Source organism: Babylonia areolata, chromosome 20, assembly GCF_041734735.1.
Source record: "Babylonia areolata isolate BAREFJ2019XMU chromosome 20, ASM4173473v1, whole genome shotgun sequence".
Taxonomy (NCBI): domain Eukaryota; kingdom Metazoa; phylum Mollusca; class Gastropoda; order Neogastropoda; family Buccinidae; genus Babylonia; species Babylonia areolata.
In genome coordinates this window covers 5,798,281-5,820,132 of record NC_134895.1, presented here as the reverse complement: position 1 = coordinate 5,820,132, position 21,852 = coordinate 5,798,281, and the positions used below count along the sequence as shown (strand labels likewise).

The 21,852-nt window shown below is 45.7% G+C and overlaps 1 protein-coding gene across 1 annotated transcript in view; it reads right to left on the bottom strand.

The window, feature by feature from the left end:
- Nucleotides 1-20,530, bottom strand: part of LOC143294934 (sodium/potassium-transporting ATPase subunit alpha-B-like) — an 84,954-nt gene extending 64,424 nt beyond the window's left edge. The window contains exons 1-2 of the mRNA XM_076606450.1: nt 19,862-20,530; nt 2,344-2,526 (exon numbers count right to left, since the gene is read on the bottom strand). Of these exons, the coding sequence (XP_076462565.1) occupies nt 2,344-2,526; nt 19,862-19,885 (207 nt within the window). The 5' untranslated portion in view covers nt 19,886-20,530. The remainder of the gene's footprint in view (nt 1-2,343; nt 2,527-19,861) is intronic.
- Between the last annotated feature and the right edge of the window lie 1,322 nt (nt 20,531-21,852).

Sequence of the window (21,852 nt, the reverse complement as noted above, 5' to 3'; positions counted from 1 at the left end):
GTTGATAGGGAGTGGTCTGGTAAAATAAGTTTAGCTGCTCGTCTATGCAATGAGTTAACTTTTTTTAGCTGGTTGTGACTGGCATTGCTCCAGACTGTAGATGCATAATTGACATGAGAGAGACAGTGTGCCCCGAAGAATAATTTTCTGGTTTGAGTATCGACGTAATATCTAAGTTTATTGAGTAAGAACAAATTGCGGGCTAATTGTTTGCATACATGGTTGATATGAGCTTGCCAGTTCAGTTCTTTATCAATAATTACCCCTAGAACGCGGTGCTCACAAACTTGTTCAATTGATTTCTTGTTTACCTCGAGCTTTAAAATGAGAGGTTTACGTTGGTGTTTCTGTCTGGATGTCAATGCCATACTTTTTGTTTTGTGTGGGTTAAGTTCCATGTGGTTTTGATAACACCAGTCTGAGATGTCATTTATTCCCTGTTGTAGAGATGATTCTACAAGATCAATGTCGGTGTCACTACAATGAAGGGAACTGTCATCAGCGAACATATCGCAGATGACATTGCTAGGTGATATGTGCATCGGCAGGTCGTTAATATAGATGCAAAAGAGTAGGGGTCCAAGAACAGAGCCTTGCGGAACACCACGATCTACATGACCTTCAGAAGAATACGAGCCGTCTAAGTAAACACGCTGTGTTCTGTTTTCCAGGTAAGACTGGAAGAAGGAAACAGTTGCCTTGTTTTGAGTATACTCAGTCAGTTTTTTTATCAGTATTCTGTGATCAACAAGATCGAAAGCCTTCTTTAAATCTAGAAAAACTGTTCCAGTGATCTTGTTTTGGTTCACTGCAGATAACCACGTATCACAAAGCCGGGTTAATGCTGTGTGACAGGAGTGATAACGCCGAAAGCCGGACTGAAGGGGATGAAAAAGGTTATTTTGCTCCATATGTTTCATAAGGTGCTTGTGGACGTGCTTTTCGAGAGGCTTTGACACTACTGATAGTAGGGATATCGGTCTTAAGTTGTTGAGATCTGTGATATCGTTTGACTTTGGCAGTGGAATTACTTTTGCTGATTTTAGCGCAGATGGAACGTTGTTCTGTTCGATGCACAAGTTGTAAATGTATGTAAGGGAGTCTACTATGTAGGGTAGAGCAAGCTTGAGAACAGATGCATTTAAATTGTCTGGACCCATTGCTTTCGTATTCTTTAGATTTGAGATTAAGGAACCAACTTCATGAACAGCAAGTGGAGGGATAGCGAATGAGGTACTGGATTTAAGACGCTCTTGACAAAATGTTTGTAGCGACGGAGGAGTAATGTAACATTCTGAAGGAAGGTAGTTTGCAAATGTTTGTGCTGATTTAGCTATGTTTAAAAAATGGTCGTTGAGAGTATCCGTTGTCCACACAGTGGCGACAGCATTTGTCTTCTTTTTATGCTTATCGGTAATTTCATTAACAGCACGCCATAATGTTGCCGTGTCTCTGTTATTGCTGATAAGTTTTTCAAAATGATCTGACTTTGTTTGTTTAACTAAATCTTTCACTTTATTTCTTTGCTTTTTGTATTCAGTCTCTTTCCCAGCAGCATCTAACGCATCTCTAAGTGCCATCGCTTTGATAAGATCTTGCGTCAACCAGTTCGGAAGTGTTTTGTGTTTCACTCTCCTTGTCCGAAGAGGAGCATGTCTGTCAACAACTGCAAGAAAGGTTTCATACCATACTGTTAATGATTGCGCTGGATCCACAGTCATGAATACTTTTTGGAAGGGTGCCAAGCTCAAATCAAGAAAGAATGCAGCGGAACTGAAATTTTTGAAAGAGCGGTATTGGATCGTTGTGTGACCCTTGTTTTGTTTCCGAGAGAGAGACAGAGAGACAGAGAGAGAGAGAGAGAGAGAGAGAGAGAGAGAGAGAATGAATGAATGAATAATTTGTTTTATATTTTTCTGAGGGTAATAGATTAAGCATACATGCTTTTTTTTCATCCAGCCCTTAAAAGCAAGCAAATAAACAACAGCAAAAAGATAACAGTAACAATAGAAAGAGAGAGAGAGAGAGAGAGAGAGAGAGAGAGAGAGAGAGAGAGAGAGAGAGAGAGCGACTAACAGACAGGCGGAGAGCCAGCCAGCCAGATGCAGAGACAGCCAGACAGACAGGCGGACAGACAGACAGACGGACGGGTGGACAGACAGACAGACAGACAGACGGGTGGACAGACAGACAGACAGACGGACGGGTGGACAGACAGACAGACAGACAGACGGACGGGTGGACAGACAGACAGACAGACAGATGCAAAGACAGCCAGACGGGTGGACAGACAGACAGACGGGCGGACAGACAGACAGACGGGAAGCCAGACAGGGCACGCACGGTGTTGGGGTCGGTGCCCAGGCGGGCATAGAGCTCCATGAAGGGGATCTTGTGCTCGTCCATCTCAAGCTCCTGCTTCAGCTCGTCCAGCTCCTCCTTCCCCTTCCGCTTCTTGCGGGGCAGCACCGGCCTCAGCTTCTGGACCAGGTGCCGCGACTCCTCGGGGCTCTCCCCGGCCTTGTCCTGCAGTCACCATGGCGTCATCGTGTAGCGTCACACGTCGTCATGCAGGGTCACACGTCGTCATACATCGTCACTTATTGTCCTATATCATCACTCATTATCAAACATCGTCACACATCGTCACACAACATCACAAATATACAGATTCATGCATCGTCATACATCATCACGCATCGTCACGCATATTAACACATCGTTACCCATCATCAGACGTCACACATCGTCATACAATGATACACATCGTCACACATCGTCCAACATCATCATATGGCATCACATATCATCACACATCATCAAACATCGTCTCGCACCGTCACACATCATCACACATCATCATTCAGATTCACGTATCGTCACACATCATCATACAGATTCACGTATCGTCAGACATCATCATTCAGATTCACGTATCGTCACACATCATCATTCAGATTCACGTATCGTCAGACATCGTCACACATCATCACACATCATCATACAGATTCACCTATCGCCATACATCGTCACACATCATCAAACATCATCATACAGATTCACGTATCGCCATACATCGTCACATATCATCATACAGATTCAAGTATCGCCATACATCGTCACACATCATCATACAGATTCACGTATCGCCATACATCGTCACACATCATCTCAATTTATATTCATGCGAAATATGAAACAAGCAAACAAGTGAAGAGGTAAACCTAAAGAGGAGGGAAAAGATAAACATGAAAAACAAAGCAAAGACAGAGAGACAGGACAGGAAGGGAAGGAAGAAAGGACAAAGCAATTGCCGAGAATAACTTCTGAACCATCCTTCCTCTGTCACGCTGTTCGAACGCCCCACAGTGGATTTCTCCTACATAATTTTGACAGAGGACAACACTCTCGTTGTCATGGGTTCTTTTCCAGTGCGACAAATACATGCTGCACACGGGACCTCGGATTATCGTCTCATCCGACGCTCAGTTTGATTTTCTAGTCAAACTTGGGAGAAAGGACGAGAGCGGGATTCGAACCCACACCCTCACGGACTCCCTGTATTAGCAGATGAGCACACAGCTCTAGGACAGTCACTAAACACTGATGCACACAGCCTCAAGACATTCATTTAACGCTAATCTTCGTGGATCCTATCTACACAGTGGATCCTATCTACACAGTGGATCCTATCTACACATAGCGGGTCCTACCTACACATACTGGTCCTATCTATGAACAGCAGGTCTCTCTACACATAGCAGTCTTATCTATTCATAGCAGGTCCTATCTATACACAGCGGTCCTATCTACACATAGCAGGTCCTATCTACACATAGCGGTCCTATCTACACACAGTGGATCCTATCTACACATAGCGAATCCTATCTAAACATAGTGGATCCTATCTACACATAGCGAGTCCTCTCTACACATAGTGATCCTATCTACACATAGCGGTCCTATCTAAACATAGCGGGACCTATCTAAACATAGCATGTCCTATCTAAACATAGCGGTCCTATCTAAACATAGCAGGTCCTGTCTTAACATAGTGGTCCTTTGTAAACATAGCGGGTCTTATCTAAACATAGTGGTCCTGTCTAAACATAGCAGGTCCTATCTAAACATAGTGATCCTATCTAAACATAGTGTTCCTGTCTAAACATAGCAGGTCTTATCTAAATATAGTGGATCCTATCTACACGTAGCAGTCTTATCTATTCCTAGCAGGTCCTATCTACACAGAGCGGTCCTATCTACACATAGCGGGTCCTATCTACACATAGCGAGTCCTATCTCCACATAGCGGGTCATATCTAAACATAGTGGTCCCGTCTACAGATAGCGGTCCTATCTACACATAGCGGGACCTATCTTCAAATATCGGTTCTATCTACACATAGTCGGTCCTATCTACAAACAGCGGGTCTTATCTACACATAGTGGATCCTACCTTCACATAGCGGGTCCTATGTACACATAGTGGTCCTATCTATACATAGCAGGTCCTATCTACACATGGCGGTCTTATCTACACATAGTGGTCCTATCTACACACAGCAGGTCCTGTGTGCACATAGCGGATCTTATCTATACACGGAGGGTCCCATCTTAATTATCTGCATAAACACGGGTACAACTGCTTCTCCCATGGCAGGTCCTATCTACCCACAGCGGGGCCTATCTACATTATATACACATACACGGTTACAGCTGCAGCTCCCAAGACAAACATCGACATTTCCTCCTCCCTCCACACCCCCTGCCCCCCTTCTCCTATAATCTGTGCTGACCCCAGCAAGCTCCTGTCCCCCACCCCCACTCCACCACTCCTCCTCCCGCCCCAGTCTCCCTTTCCCACTGTGCTGCAATCCCTCCCGCTTCCTACGGTCACCCGTTTGGCTCAAAAGTCACAGAATGCAAGGCGTGGCTCGCTGACGTCGATGGAAGTCATGGATGGGAAGGCGTAGGTTTTGTCTGTCAAGTATGGAATTGTTCAGGTCTGTTTCCTCAAAATGTTATCACGAAACAGAAATATAAAGATAACAACTAGACATGATCCCCGCTGCAAAGTTATCGATGCTGCAAAGGAATGCGGTTGCTATCAACACATGTACAGAGTATATATTATATCGAACTGGGTTCACACACACACACACACACACACACACACACACACACACACACACACACACACACACACACACACACACACACAGAGAGAGATGATATTATATACACAAAACACAACTGTATGACAGTCTTTTTCTGGGTGACGCACACAACAGATGTTTCAGTACCTGACCATCAGCTGACTCACACCAGATGTCAGCTTAATCATCATGTGACGTCACACGAGCTGTCTAACTAACCTTAACGTGACATCACACCAGATGTCTACCTGACCATCACGTGACGTCACACGAGATGTATACCTAACCAACAGATGACGTTACACCAGATGTCTGTCTAAACTATCAGGTGACGTCACACCGGGTGTCTACCTAGCAGTCAGGTGACGTACACGACATATGTCCACCTGAACAACAGGATCAATGTGTGGATGAGGTGACGTACACGACATATGTCCACCTGAACAAAAGGATCAATGTGTGGATGAGGTGACGTACACGACATATGTCCACCTGAACAACAGGATCAATGTGTGGATGAGGTGACGTACACGACATATGTCCACCTGAACAACAGGATCAATGTGTGGATGAGGTGACGTACACGACATATGTCCACCTGAACAACAGGATCAACGTGTGGATGATGTGACGTAAACAACATATGTCCACCTGAACAACAGGATCAACGTGTGGATGAGGTGACGTAAACAACATATGTCCACCTGAACAACAGGATCAACGTGTGGATGAGGTGACGTACACGACATATGTCCACCTGAACAACAGGATCAATGTGTGGATGAGGTGACGTACACGACATATGTCCACCTGAACAACAGGATCAATGTGTGGATGAGGTGACGTACACAACATATGTCCACCTGAACAACAGGATCAACGTGTGGATGAGGTGACGTACACGACATATGTCCACCTGAACAACAGGATCAACGTGTGGATGAGGTGACGTACACGACATATGTCCACCTGAACAACAGGATCAATGTGTGGATGAGGTGACGTACACGACATATGTCCACCTGAACAACAGGATCAATGTGTGGATGAGGTGACGTACACGACATATGTCCACCTGAACAACAGGATCAATGTGTGGATGAGGTGACGTACACGACATATGTCCACCTGAACAACAGGATCAATGTGTGGATGAGGTGACGTAAACAACATATGTCCACCTGAACAACAGGATCAACGTGTGGATGAGGTGACGTACACGACATATGTCCACCTGAACAACAGGATCAATGTGTGGATGATGCACACGGCAGGCGTGGTTCTAGTCTGTCTGTCTGATCATCGCAGCAGACTCCACAACATGACACTAATCAAGGGAGCCTTGTTCACGTGCAGATAAGCGCGAGAGCTATCTGGGCTACCTGTTTTAATGACAGGGTCTGGCTTTTGGCCGAGGGAACAGCCCCAAGTCCTGTCCGTGTTAAGGCCTGCAGACTGATCCATACGCCACGCCACATCTGTCATGATGAAAGCCTGCAGACTGATTCAGACGCCACGCCACATCTGTCATCATGAAAGCCTGCAGACTGATTCAGACGCCACGCCACATCTGTCATGAGGAAAGCCTGCAGACTGATTCAGACGCCACACCACATCTGTCATCATGAAAGCCTGCAGACTGATTCAGACGCCACGCCACATCTGTCATCATGAAAGCCTGCAGACTGATTCAGACGCCACGCCACATCTGTCATCATGAAAGCCTGCAGACTGATTCAGATGCCATACCACATCTGTCATCATGAAAGCCTGCAGACTGATTCAGATGCCATACCACATCTGTCATGAGGAAAGCTTGCAGACGATTCAGACGCCACGCCACATCTGTCATCATGAAAGCCTGCAGACTGGTTCAGACGCCACGCCACATCTGTCATGATGAAAGCCTGCAGACTGATTCAGACGCCACGCCACATCTGTCATGATGAAAGGAGCAGATGCCTGACTTACACATAAACCCAACACACTGGCCAGGCCTTGACAGCATACCCTAAAATAATTTTAAAAGAAAGAAATAATGAATACATCCAAATAAAATGAAAGGCACTTGAAGGCAACTGATTGAAATTGAATAAGAATAAATATAGGCCAAAATCAGCCAATTTGTGCACACCCACACACGCGTGCATACTGTGCACACCCACACACGCGTGCATACTTACAGTTACACAAGAGTGCGAAATCACACACACACATACGAAAACACACATAATTATACGAAAGCGCGCGCGCGCGCGCGCGCACACACACACACACACACACACACACACACACACACACACACAGAGCACGTGCAGCAATTCTCAGAGACGCCCAGGCAAGAGGGGGAAAGGTGACCATCTGCGCTCGTCGATCTATTTGCATCGCTTTTGAAGATTTATGCCTGGATATCAGCCCATTGTTTGTCCCATTGATTTTCCCAGGATAACATCGACATGATGCCCATAAATATCAGCACCCAGTTCCTTCAGTGAGCCTCCGTGTCTCGCTGTGTATTGTAAGGCAATACACGTAGCTGTGTTCGTCACAGACATACGTGGCACGATGCCATCAGCGTGCCTCTCTGACTGACCTTCAAGAATAATAGGGATACAAATTATAATAAATAATCGTTGTAATTATAACACGCTGAATCTGGTTCGAAAGAAAAACCAAACCAATGCGTTATACAGACAGAACATTGGTGCACATGGACACGAACACCTGACGTGGATGAATAATAGTTATAAGAAAGAGGAAAACTTTGCACATACTCACCACTCACACCCATGCTCAAGAACAGCTTACAAGGATGAACTTACACGAGAAAAACAAAACAAACAAACAAACCAGAGACGACTCAGACATGCAAAGTACAGGCGGGGAGGAAAAAAAAAGGGACATTAAGATCTGGCTTGATGGGGTGAGAGTGTACTTCTGGTGAGGACAAACTTCCCACCTCGTGGCAGAGAAAGAGCCACGACTGTAAATGGACTGTTGGACTCTGGGGATGTGTGGGCGGGGTGAATCAGCGGATGGGGGGCGGTGGTGGTGTCAGTCGCTGAGAGATGGCAGGGACGGATTTGGATCCTACATTTTTTTTTTTTTTTAATCACAGAGTGCTGATGTTGCGTTTCATTCTTTGAGAGCCGGGAAGCCAGTGAAGTGTCGGCAAGACTGCAGGGATATGATCGGACTTCTTTTATCTGTGAACATGTCGAGCAGCAACATTAATGTAAGTGTGTGTTGGAGTGGGCGGACTGATGATGAAGGCAAGCCAGACAAACTAAAAGGAAAATGCAACAGCAGAAGCGAGAGAAGGAAATAAAGGGGAACCAGAACCGCTGTGGCATCAACAGACAGCCATTTGCGAACAATACTGATTGTCCGTGACTATAAAAAGCAGAACTGATACGGGTGACTGATAAAATGATGGATTGTCAACATCAGCGGTTCCATGGACAGTGTATTGTCTACACCACTTGTCTATGGACAATGTATTGTCAACAGCACGGTTCCACGGACAGTGCATTGTCAACAGCATGGTTCTACGGACAGTGTATTGTCAACAGCATGGTTCCATGGACAGTGTATTGTCAACACCACCGTTCTGTGGACAATGTATTGTCAACAGCACGGTTCCATGGACAGTGTATTGTCAACACCACCGTTCTGTGGACAATGTATTGTCAACAGCACGGTTCTATGGACAATGTATTGTCAACAGCACGGTTCTACGGACAGTGTATTGTCAACAGTATGGTTCTACGGACAGTGTATTGCCAACAGCATGGTTCTATGGACAATGTATTGTCAACAGCACGGTTCTATGGACAATGTATTGTCAACAACATGGTTCTACGGACAGTGTATTGTCAACAGCATGGTTCTATGGACAATGTATTGTAGTATGGTTCTATGGAGAGTCAACATCACAGTTCTGTGGACAGTGCATTGTCAACAGCATGGTTCTATGGACAGTGTATTGTCAACAGCATGGTTCTATGGACAGTGTATTGTCAACAACACGGTTCTGTGGACAGTGTATTGTCAACAACACGGTTCTATGGAGAGCGTATTAAGAACATCACGGTTCTATGGACAGTGTATTGTCAACATCACGGTTCTATGGACAGTGCATTGTCAACAACACGGTTCTATGGACAGTGTATTAAGAACATCACAGTTCTGTGGACAGTGTATTGTCAACAGCATAGTTCTGTGGACAGTGCATTGTCAACAGCACGGTTCTATGGACGGTGTATTGTCAACAACACGGTTCTATGGAGAGTGTATTAAGAACATCACAGTTCTGTGGACAGTGTATTATCAACAGCACGGTTCTACGGACAGTGTATTGCCAACAGCATGGTTCTATGGAGAGTGTATCATCAACAGCACGGTTCTATGGACAGTGTGTTGTCAACACGTGGTTCGCACTGAGCTGGGAAGACGTGCTGACCAGTTTGACTGAATCAACAGTGACGTACAAGTATGTCTGGCTCCCATTACCAAAGCTTTTATGTTATCAGCATTTAATTGTGGCATGTTTTGTGTCATCCTGTTTGATTGAAGAGGGGCGGTATGTGTGTATGTACGTTTGAATGTGTGTTGATATGTAAGTATAAATTGTTCTTATGTGTGTGTATAAACTGCCAGTTATATTTTGGTGTGCATATGTTTCATTTATATAATGTGCTATGTATAAAACCATGCGTTTTGTGAAGCACCTCGAGCACGTTATTTGGATAGTGTGCAACATAAGTATCCGTTATGATTATATTACTGTTAAGAGAAAGCAGTCAGACGTTGATAAAATAAACACAGCGAGAGAAAGAAGACAGAGTATGGAGAAGGCAAGACTCAACACAAAACCCACAGCAAATCTGTGTTAAGTCAGACAGGCTCGGGGTTACTGATCAGCCAGATTATATTTGAGCAAAGGGAGAGCAGAACTATTGATTCCAAACGTGTTTTGAAGGCGGGAACAAAAGACTGCATTGTCCATTTGTATCAACGGCTGCTGAGAAAAGAGCAAGGAGGGAGGCTGTGACAGACCCGGGAGCTTGTAGAAGATTACCCAGTTTATGAACAAGTTTGGTTTCAGTGCTGTGGTCAGCACGTCAGGTAGACTGGGAAGTGCGGAACAGACTGTTAAGGTCTGTGTTGAAGCGTGTGAGGACTTCTTTGTTGAGGTGTTTTAGGACTTCTTTATTGAGGTGTTTGAGGACTCCGTTGTTGATGTTTGAGGACTTCTTTATTTAGGCACTTGAGGACTTCGTCAATATGCGTTTAGGGACGTCTTTGAATTACTTGAGGTGTTTAGGACTTCTTTGTTGAGGTGTTTAGGACTTCCTTATTGAGGTGTTTCCCTGAGGACTTCTTTGCTGAGGTGTTGAGGACTTCTTTGTTGAGGTGTTTGAGGACTTCTTTGCTGAGGTATTGAGGACTTCTTTGCTGAGGTGTTGAGGACTTCTTTGCTGAGGTGTTTCCCCGAGGACTTCTTTATTGAAGTGTTTGAGGACTTCTTTATTGAAGTGCTTGAGGACTTCTTTATTGAAGTGCTTGAGGACTTCTTTATTGAAGTGTTTGAGGACTTCTTTATTGAGGTGCTTGAGGACTACTTTGTTGAGGCGTTTGAAGAATCATTTGTTGAAGTGTTTGAGGGATTCTTTATCTAGGTGTTTGAGGAATTATTTGCTGAAGTGTTTGGAACTTCAGCAAAGAATTCATCAAAGACATCAGAAAGAAATCCTCAAACACCTCTAGAAGGAAGTCCTCAAACACCTTTAGAAGTAAGTCCTCAAACACCTCAACAAAGAAGTCCTCAAACACCTCAACAAAGTAGTCATCAAACACCTCTAGAAGGAAGTCCTCAAACACCTCTAGAAGGAAGTCCTCAAACACCTTTAGAAGGAAGTCCTCAAACACCTCAACAAAGTAGTCCTCAAACACCTTTAGAAGGAAGTCCTCAAACACCTCAACAAAGAAGTCCTCAAACACCTCAACAAAGAAGTCCTCAAACACCTCCAGAAGGAAGTCCTCCGACACCTCTAGAAGGAAGTCCTCAGACACCCCTAGAAGGAAGTCCTCAAACACCTCTAGAAGGACGTCCACTAGAAGGAAGTCCTCAAATACCTCTAGAAAGAAATCCTCAAACACCTCTAGAAGGAGAAGGAAGTCCTCAAACACCTCTAGAAGGAGAATGAAGTCCTTAAACGCCTCAACAAAGTAGTCCTCAAACACCTCTGAAAGGAAGTCCTCAAACACCCCTAGAAGGAAGTCCTCAAACACCTCTAGAAAGAAGTCCTCAAACACCACTAGAAGGAAGTCCTCAAACACCTCTAGAAAGAAGTCCTCAAACACCTTTAGAAGTAAGTCCTCAAACACCTCAACAAAGAAGTCCTCAAACACCTCTAGAAGGAAGTCCTCAGACACCTCTAGAAAGAAGTCCTCAAACACCTCAACAAAGTAGTCCTCAAACACCTCTAGAAGGAAGTCCTCAAACACCTCAACAAAGAAGTCCTCAAACACCTCAACAAAGAATCCTCAAACACCTCCAGAAGGAAGTCCTCCGACACCTCTAGAAGGAAGTCCTCAGACACCCCTAGAAGGAAGTCCTCAAACACCTCTAGAAGGACGTCCACTAGAAAGAAGTCCTCAAATACCTCTAGAAAGAAATCCTCAAACACCTCTAGAAGGAGAAGGAAGTCCTCAAACACCTCTAGAAGGAGAATGAAGTCCTTAAACGCCTCAACAAAGTAGTCCTCAAACACCTCTAAAAGGAAGTCCTCAAACACCCCTAGAAGGAAGTCCTCAGAGACCTCTAGAAAGAAGTCCTCAAACACCCCTAGAAGGAAGTCCTCAAACACCCCTAGAAGGAAGTCCTCAAACACCTCTAAAAGGAAGTCCTCAAACACCCCTAGAAGGAAGTCCTCAGAGACCTCTAGAAAGAAGTCCTCAAACACCCCTAGAAGGAAGTCCTCAAACACCTCTAGAAAGAAGTCCTCAAACACCTCTAGAAAGAAGTCCTCAAACACCTTTAGAAGTAAGTCCTCAAACACCTCTAGAAAGAAGTCCTCAAACACCTCTAGAAGGAAGTCCTCAAACACCTCTAGAAGGAAGTCCTCAAACACCTCTAGAAGGAAGTCCTCAGACACCTCTAGAAGGAAGTCCTCAAAATCCTCAACAAAGTAGTCCTCAAACACCTCTAGAAGGACGTCCACTAGAAGGAAGTCCTGAAACACCTCTAGAAAGAAGTCCTCAAACACCTCTAGAAGGAAGTCCTTATACACCTCAACAAAGTAGTCCTAAGACACCTCTAGAAGAAAGTCCTCAAACACCCCTAGAAGGAAGTCCTCAAACACCTCTAGAAAGAAGTCCTCAAACACCTCTAGAAGGACGTCCTTATACACCGCAACAAAGTAGTCCTCAGACACCTCTAGAAGGAAGTCCTCAAACACCCCTAGAAGGAAGTCCTCAAACACCTCTAGAAAGAAGTCCTCAAACACCTCTAGAAGGAAGTCCTCAAACACCTCTAGAAGGAAGTCCTCAAACACCTCTAGAAGGAAGTCCTCAAACACCTTTAGAAGGAAGTCCTCAAACACCCCTAGAAGGAAGTCCTCAAACACCCCTAGAAGGAAGTCCTCAAACACCTCTAGAAGGAAGTCCTCAAACACCCCTAGAAGGAAGTCCTCAAACACCTCTAGAAAGAAGTCCTCAAACACCACTAGAAGGAAGTCCTCAAACACCTCTAGAAAGAAGTCCTGGAACATCAACAAAGTAGTCCTCAAACACCTCTAGAAGGAAGTCCTCAAACACCTCTAGAAGGAAGTCCTCAAACACCCCTAGAAGGAAGTCCTCAAACACCTCTAGAAAGAAATCCTGGAACATCAACAAAGTAGTCCTCAAACACCTCCAGAAGGAAGTCCTCAAACACCTCTAGAAGGAAGTCCTCAAACACCCCTAGAAGGAAGTCCTCAAACACCTCTAGAAAGAAGTCCTCAAACACCTCTAGAAAGAAGTCCTCAAACACCTCTAGAAAGAAGTCCTGGAACATCAACAAAGTAGTCCTCAAACACCTCTAGAAGGAAGTCCTCAAACACCTCTAGAAGGAAGCCCTCAAACACCCCTAGAAGGAAGTCCTCAAACACCTCTAGAAAGAAATCCTGGAACATCAACAAAGTAGTCCTCAAACACCTCCAGAAGGAAGTCCTCAAACACCTCTAGAAGGAAGTCCTCAAACACACCTAGAAGGAAGTCCTCAAACACCTCTAGAAAGAAGTCCTGGAACATCAACAAAGTAGTCCTAAAACACCTCTAGAAGGAAGTCCTAAAACACCTCTAGAAGGAAGTCCTCAAACACCTCTAGAAGGAAGTCCTCAAATACCTCTAGAATTAACACCTATAGAAAGAAGTCCTCAAACACCTCTAGAAAGAAGTCCTCAAACACCTCTAGAAAGAAGGACTCAAACACCTCTAGGAAGAAGTCCTCAAACACCTCTAGAAAGAAGGACTCAAACACCTCTAGGAAGAAGTCCTCAAACACTTCTAGAAAGAAGTCCTAGAAAGAAGTCATCAAACACCTCAACAAAGTAGTCCTCAAACACCTGTAGAAAGAAGTCCTCAAACACCTCAAGAAAAAATCCTCATAAACTTCAACAAAGAAATCCTCAAACACCTCCATAAAGAATTCCTCAAACACTTTATTGAGGTCTTTGAGGAATTCTTTATTGAGGAAGAGAGGGAATGATGATTTTCAAGAAGAATAAGAACAACAACAACAAGAGCAGCTACAACAACAACAACAACAACAATAACATTAATAACAACAACATCAACAACAACAAGACCTACTACGAGTAAGACGTGAAGAGTTTAATGAACTTTTCTCCAGACATAAAAACGCGGCAATCCCTGACAAGTGGCGCACTCTGAGAGAGGCAGGGACGCTTCCAGAAGGAGACACAGAAGACGGTGAGGTGGGTGGGAAGAAAACGGGAGCAGGGGGGGAAAGGGAGGGGGGGATGGGGGTGGGGTGGGGGGGGGTGGGGGTACAGGGGGGGGGGGGACACTCAGCCACTGTCAGATCAATACTTTAGCGCTACAGCCTGCCCGAAGCACCCACACACAGCACGCCGTCAACAGTCACACAGCTCTGAGTGATATGATACTGATTGTCCAGTCTTCCTTGTTGGACAATCTTTATTTAACTCACAGGGCGGGAGCTATTGACTGTTATTGACTCTCAGGAGTGTATTGATGACACACAGAGGTGTGTTACTGACTCACATGGGGGAGCTATTGACTGTTATTGACTCTCAGGAGTGTATTGATGACACACAGAGGTGTGTTACTGACTCACAGGGGGGAGCTATTGACTGTTATTGACTCTCAAGAGTGTATTGATGACACACAGAGGTGTGTTATTGACTCACATGGGGGAAGCTATTGACTGTTATTGACTCTCAGGAGTGTATTGATGACACACAGAGGTGTGTTATTGACTCACAGAGGTTTATTGTTGACACACATGGGTGTATTGTTGACACAAAGAGGTGTGTAATTGACGCACAGGGGTGTGTAATTGACGCACAGGGGTGTGTTCTTGACTCACAGGGGTGTATTGTTGACTCACAGGGGTGTATTGTTGACTCACAGGGGGTGTTGTTGACGCATAGGGGTGTGATATTGACTCTGAGGGGTGTATTATTGATGCACATGGGCGTATTATTGACACACAGGGGTGTATTATTGACACACGAGTGTGTATAATTGGCACATAGGGGTGTATTCATGGCGCTCAGGGGTGTGTCATTGACTCACATGGGTGTATTATTAATGAAAATAACAAAACGACATTTGGTAGCCCAATCTAATGACACAAGAGCCCTGGGCGTGTACAATAAAAATACAATGACACGTGCATACCAAAAACACACAAATACACCCGCACGCACAGAGCACCCCGTTCCAACTCCATCCCACAAACCCACACCCACTCCACACAAGATGTAGACGCACACGCACACGCGCGCACGCACATCCCGATCGTTCAAGGCAAATGAACATGTGTACGTTTAAAAATAGTAAAAACAATAGAAGTAAAACAAAACAAAACAAACAAACAAAAGAACCACACACACACACACACACACACACACACACACACACACACACACACACACACACACAAATGATTAAAACATAAAAGTGACAAAGACAAGGAGTTATTTTGCTGATTTAAATGGCTGGAAATAAATGAGTTTTCAAAGAGGTTTTGAAAGAAGAGCAAGAAACAGCATGACGGACAGGAAACAGTAGAGAGCCTGGAAGGAGAAAGTGCGTTTTTCCATACGATCTGGTTTTGTAGGATCATTGACACATGTGGGTGTGTTATTGACTCACAGGGCTGTGTTATGGACTCAAAGCAGTGTGTTATAGACACATAGGGTGACTCAGGGGTGTGTTATTGACTCTAAGGGGTGTACTGTTGACTCGGGGGTGTGTAACTGACTCTCAGGTGTGTTGTTGACTCTCAGGGGTGTGTTATTGACTCTATGGGGCGTATTGTTGACTCTCAGGGGTGTGCTATTGACCTAATGGGTGTGTAATTAACTCTCAGGGGTGTGTTATTGACTCTCAAGGGTGTGTTATTGACTCTCAGGGGTGTATTGTTGACTCAAGGGTGTGTTGTTGACTCAGCGGTGTGTTATTGACTCTCAGGGGTGTATAGTTGACTCAGAGGTGTATTGTCGACACAGGGATGTATATTGACTCTCAGGGGTGTATTGTTGACTCAGGGATGTGTTACTTACTCTCAGGGGTGTATTGTTAACTCATGGGTGTGTTATTGACTCTCAGGGCTGTATTGTTGATTCAGGGGTGTGTTATTGACTCTCAGGGGTACATTGTTGACTCAGGGGTGTGTTATTGACTCTCAGGGGTGTACTGTTGAATCAGGGGTGTATTGTTGACTCTCAGGGGTGTGTTACTGACTCTCAGGGGTGTATTGTTGACTCATGGGTGTGTTATTGACTCTCAATCGTGTATAGGTGACTCATGGGTGTGTTATTGACTCTCAGGGGTGTAGTGTTGAATCAGGGGTGTATTGTTGACTCTCAGGGGTGTGCTATTGACTCAGTGGTGTGTTGTAGACTCAGGGGTGTGTTATTGACTCAGGGGTGTGTTGTTGACTCCCAGGGGTGTATAGTTGGCCCAAGGGTGTGTTATTGACTCTCAGGGGTGCATTGTTGACTCAGGAGTGTGCTATTGACTCTCAGGAGTGTATTGTTGACTCAGTGGTGTATTGGTGACTCTCAGGGGTGTATTGTTGATTCAGGGGTGTATTATTGGCTCTCAGGGGTGTATTATTGACTCTCAGGGGTGTATTGTTGACTCTCGGGTGTGTTGTTTGTTTGTATTATTTATTGGCTTTCAGGGGTGTGTTTATTTATCTCAGGGGTGTATTGTTGACTCTGGGGTGTATTATTGACTCTCAGGGGTGTATTGTTGACTCAGGGGTGTGTTATTGTTCTCAGGGGTGTATTATTGGCTCTCAGGGGTGTATTATTGGCTCTCAGGGGTGTATTGTTGACTCTCGGGTGTGTTGTTTGTTTGTATTTCTTTTTATCACAACAGATTTCTCTGTGAAATTCGGGCTGCTCTCCCCAGGGAGAGCGCGTCGCTATAATACAGCGCCACCTTTTTTTTTTTTTTTCTGCGTGCAGTTGTATTTGTTTTTCCTTTCGAAGTGGATTTTTCTACAGAATTTTGCCAGCAACAACCCTTTTGTTGCCGTGGGTTCTTTTACGTGCGCTAAGTGCATGCTGCACTCGGGACCTATTGTCATTGACTCTCAGTGGTGTGTTGTTGACTCAGGCGTGTGTTATTGTCTCTCAGGGGTGTATTGTTGACTCTCAGGGGTGTAATGTTGACCCAGGGTGTATTATTGACTCTCAGGGGTGTATTGTTGAAACAGGGGTGTGTTATTGACTCTCAGGGGTGTATTGTTGACTCTGGGGTGTATTATTGACTCTCAGGGGTGTATTGTTGAGTCAGGGGTGTGTTTATTGATCTCAGGGGTGTATTGTTGACTCTGGGGTGTATTATTGACTCTCAGGGGTGTATTGTTGACTCAGGGGTGTGTTATTGATCTGAGGGGTGTATTGTTGACTCTGGGGTGTGTTATTGACTCTCAGAGGTGTATTGTTAACTCAGGGGTGTGTTATTGACTCTCAGGGGTGTGCTATTGACTCAGGTGTGTGATGCTGACGCACGCGGGTGTATTATTGACTCACAGGGGTGTACTATTGACTCGTAGGTTGTGTTATTGACGCACAGGTGTGTATTACTGACACACAAAGGTGTCTTACTTGCACACGCGGATGTCTGATTGACACATAGTGGTGTATGACTGACTTACAAGGGTGTATTATTGACTCAGAAGGGTGCATTCTTAACTCGCAGGGGTCTGATACTAACACACAGGGGTGTGTTATTGACATGGTCCTGTGTGTTCGTGATGCACATCTGTGTGTCAACAATTGACCCCTTTGTGTGTTGGTAATAGTACTCCTACAGGAGTCGGTAACACACCCCTGTTCTTCAGTAATGCACACCTGGTGTGTATCAGTAATACAACTTGTGTGTCTGTCAGTGATACATGCCTATGTGTGAGTATTACACCCAGTATCGATAAACACTGTGTGTTACTGATGCATCGAGGCGTAATATTCACACACGCGGCGTCAGTAAAAACACCTATTTGTGTCAGTAGTGATTTCCTGTGTAAGTAGGCAATTCACCTCCTGTATGTGTCAATAATACAACATATGTGTCAGTAATATGCACTTGTGTGTGTCCGTAATATACTCCTGTATGTGTCCGTAATATGCCCCTGTGTGTGTCAGTAATATAACCTTGTGTGTGTCAGTAATATAACCCTGTGTGTGTGTCAGTAATACACCCCTGTGTGTGTCAGTAATACACCCCAGTGTGTCAGTAATATATACCCCTGTGTGTGTCAGTAATATACCCATTTGTGTGTCAGTAATACACCCCAGTGTGTCAGTAATACACCCCTGTGTGTGTCAGTAATACACCTCTGTGTGTGTCAGTGATACACCCCTGTGTGTGTGTTAGTAATACACCCCTGTATGTGTCAGTTATATATACCCATGGGTGTCAGTGATATACCCCTGTATGTGTCAGTAATACACTCCTGTATGTGTCAGCAATACACCCCTGTATGTGTCAGTAATACACCCCAGTGTGTCAGTAATACATCCGTGTGTGTCTCAGTAATACGCCCCTGTGTTTCAGTAATACACCCCTGTACGTGTCAGTAATATACCCCTGTGTGTGTCAGCAATACATCCCTGTATGTGTCAGTAATATACCCCTGTGTTTCAGTCATACACCCCTGTACGTGTCAGTAATATACCCCTGTGTGTGTCAGTAATACACCCCCATGTGTGTGTCAGTAATACACCCCTGTATGTGTCAGTAATATACCCCTGTGTGGTTTAGTAATATACCCCTGTGTTTCAGTAATACGCCCCTATATGTGTCAGTAATACACCCCCGTGTGTGTCAGTAATACATCCCTGTATGTGTCAGTAATACACCCCTGTGTGTCAGTAATACACCCCTGTGTGTGTCAGTAATACACCCCTGTTTGTGTCAGTAAGACACTTCTGTGTTTATCTGTAATACACCCCTTTGTCGGTGATACATCACTGTGTGTGTCAGTAACATACCCTTGTATGTCAGAAATACACCCTGTGTGTGTCAGTAACATACCCTTGTGTTTCAGTAGTACACCCCTGTTTGCGTCAGTAATACACCATTGTGTGTCAGTAATACACCATTGTGTGTGTCAGTAATACACCATGTGTGTGTGTGTGTGTGTGTGTGTGTGTGTGTGTGTGTGTGTGTGTGTGTGTGTGTGTGTGTGTGTAGTACACTCTATGTGTGTCAGTAATACACACCGTGTGTGTCAGTTATACTCCCTGTGTGTTTCAGTAATACACCCTCTGTGTTTGTGTGTATGTGCGCGCGCGTGTTTGTGTGTTATACCCTCCTGCGTGCTGTCAGCATCATATCAGGACTATGCCAGCACCACGTGAAGACTATGTAAGCACCATGTCATCAATATTATCAGCATATATCTATATATCTTATTTTTGTGTATGTTTTATATCTTACAAGTACTATTTTGATTTATCAGTTCATTTGAATTACTTATCTATTTATGTATGTTTCTTATTTTACGTATTTGGTATTCTATTTTCCATCAAGTCTTGACTGAGGACTAAGCGCGATAGGTTACGCTGCTGGTCAGGCATCTGCGCATGAGGTGTGGTGTAGTGGACATAGATTTGTCCGCCGGAACTGAGTGACGCCTCCTTGAGCGGCTGAACTGAGGTGACCTGAGGTGAACTATGTCAGCACTGCACTGACCTCTAAGACCTTCCCTCAGGGACCTGTCCGGACCAGCTCTTGGCCCGGGGTCATTGTACAGTGACCCCCTACTGCCCATGAAGGGGTGGGTGTGGGTGTGGGTGTGTGAGTGTAGGGGTGGGCAGTGGATGTGAAAACGGCCTTGAACCCTGAACCCACCCTGCCTGGCCCCGGCAGATAGGCAGGCCCCGAAGCCCTGACTGATCGGCCTCAACACGGGTCTCTACAGCCCAAGCACTTACCGCTTTCTCGTCGTTGGAAGCCATGTTCTGTGCTGGGTACTCCTGGCTCACGGCACGGCGCTGGTCCGGGAATCAGACGGCAGCGGTCAGTGCGGGGAGGGGGGGAGGTGAGGTGAGGTAAGGGGGGTAGGGTGTGGGGGTAGGGGAGGAAACAGTCCGTCCACAGCACAACTCACTACAGCACTGAGGGAGGGAGTACCGTTCACAACCACCAGCACCACTCTGTTTTCTCCTGACTGCTGACTTCAGCAGCACAGCAACAGCACACACGGCCCGCTACAACACTGTGCCAGCCCTTAGTTCTGCCTCTGTTAGACAGACATCACCACCTCCACCACCTCCTCCACCACCACCACCTCCACCACACTTAGCTCGCTTTCTTCTCTCTCTTTTTCTCCACCCAACTCTCTCTCTATCTCTCCACCCAACTCTCACTCTCTCTCTGTCTCTATCACTCTATTCTTCTGTCTGTCTTCCGTGAAGTGACGTCAGCTAAGCGTTTCTCTGGTGGATGTGAAGCGCATTGCACACAGGAGGGCCTGCCTTCAGTCCATCGCAGCCACCAGGCACCATCCCCAGCTCTGTGTGGAAGCGGAGACTGCACAGCCAGGACCGCCACCCTCTACACCGCTCTAGCTGGCTGCATGGAGCGGGCGGCAGGCCGGAGAGAGAAGAGAAGAGAGGGCTGAGAGAGACAGAGGCGTTGGCGGCGCGGACTGGGTACAGCACGCAACAAGTGGAAATCTGGTCTGGCTCCGACCCCCCGCCTTCCCCCTTCCCCTACCCCTGCTCTCCCCTCCCCTCCTCTCCTCCCCCCTCCTCTCCCCTACACACCCAGCCGCCGCCTGCATTCTGGCTACAGTCGATGCTGTCGTTGTCGATAGGCAGGGAGTGGGTTGGAGAGGTTGTAGAGGGGTGGGGTGGGGTGTGTGCCGCTGTGTGTGGATGTGGAGTGGTGGGGTGGTGGGGTGGTGATGGTGGTGGTTGGGGTGGTGGGGTAGTTGGGGTGGTGCTAACGGGGTGATAGAGGAGAGGGCCACGTTTCTACGTGCTTCCTGAAGTTGAACACTGACAGGCTGCGTGCCGGGTGAGCGGAATTTGTTTTGATTTTTACGAAAACAACCAAGATTTCTCGGCAACTGTAGTACCGCTGATACTTCATGAAAACACACCCGCACTTGCCAACACAACCAGTTGTCAGTAGTACCACTGACCGATGCTTCATGAAACCTGAACCCCCCCCCCCACCCGCCTCCTCCACCCCCCCCCCCCCCCAACACTGACACCTCCCAAAAACAAAAACGAAGTGTAGAATCACTGATGTTTCAAGGTGCCTCACTGACCTGCACAAACCAACACAACCAAATGTAGAACCACTGATACAAAACACCCCAACTCCACAAACCGATCAAACCAATGAACCACTCACACTTCAAAGCACATCACCCACACTAACCGATCAAACCAATGAACCACTCACACTTCAAAGCACATCACCCACACAAACCGATCTAACCAATGAACCACTCACACTTCAAAGCACATCACCCACACTAACCGATCTAACCAATGAACCACTCACACTTCAAAGCACATCACCCACACAAACCGATCTAACCAATGAACCACTCACACTTCAAAGCACATCACCCACACTAACCGATCAAACCAATGAACCACTCACACTTCAAAGCACATCACCCACACTAACCGATCTAACCAATGAACCACTCACACTTCAAAGCACATCACCCACACTAACCGATCTAACCAATGAACCACTCACACTTCAAAGCACATCACCCACACTAACCGATCTAACCAATGAACCACTCACACTTCAAAGCACATCACCCACACAAACCGATCTAACCAATGAACCACTCACACTTCAAAGCACATCACCCACACTAACCGATCAAACCAATGAACCACTCACACTTCAAAGCACATCACCCACACTAACCGATCTAACCAATGAACCACTCACA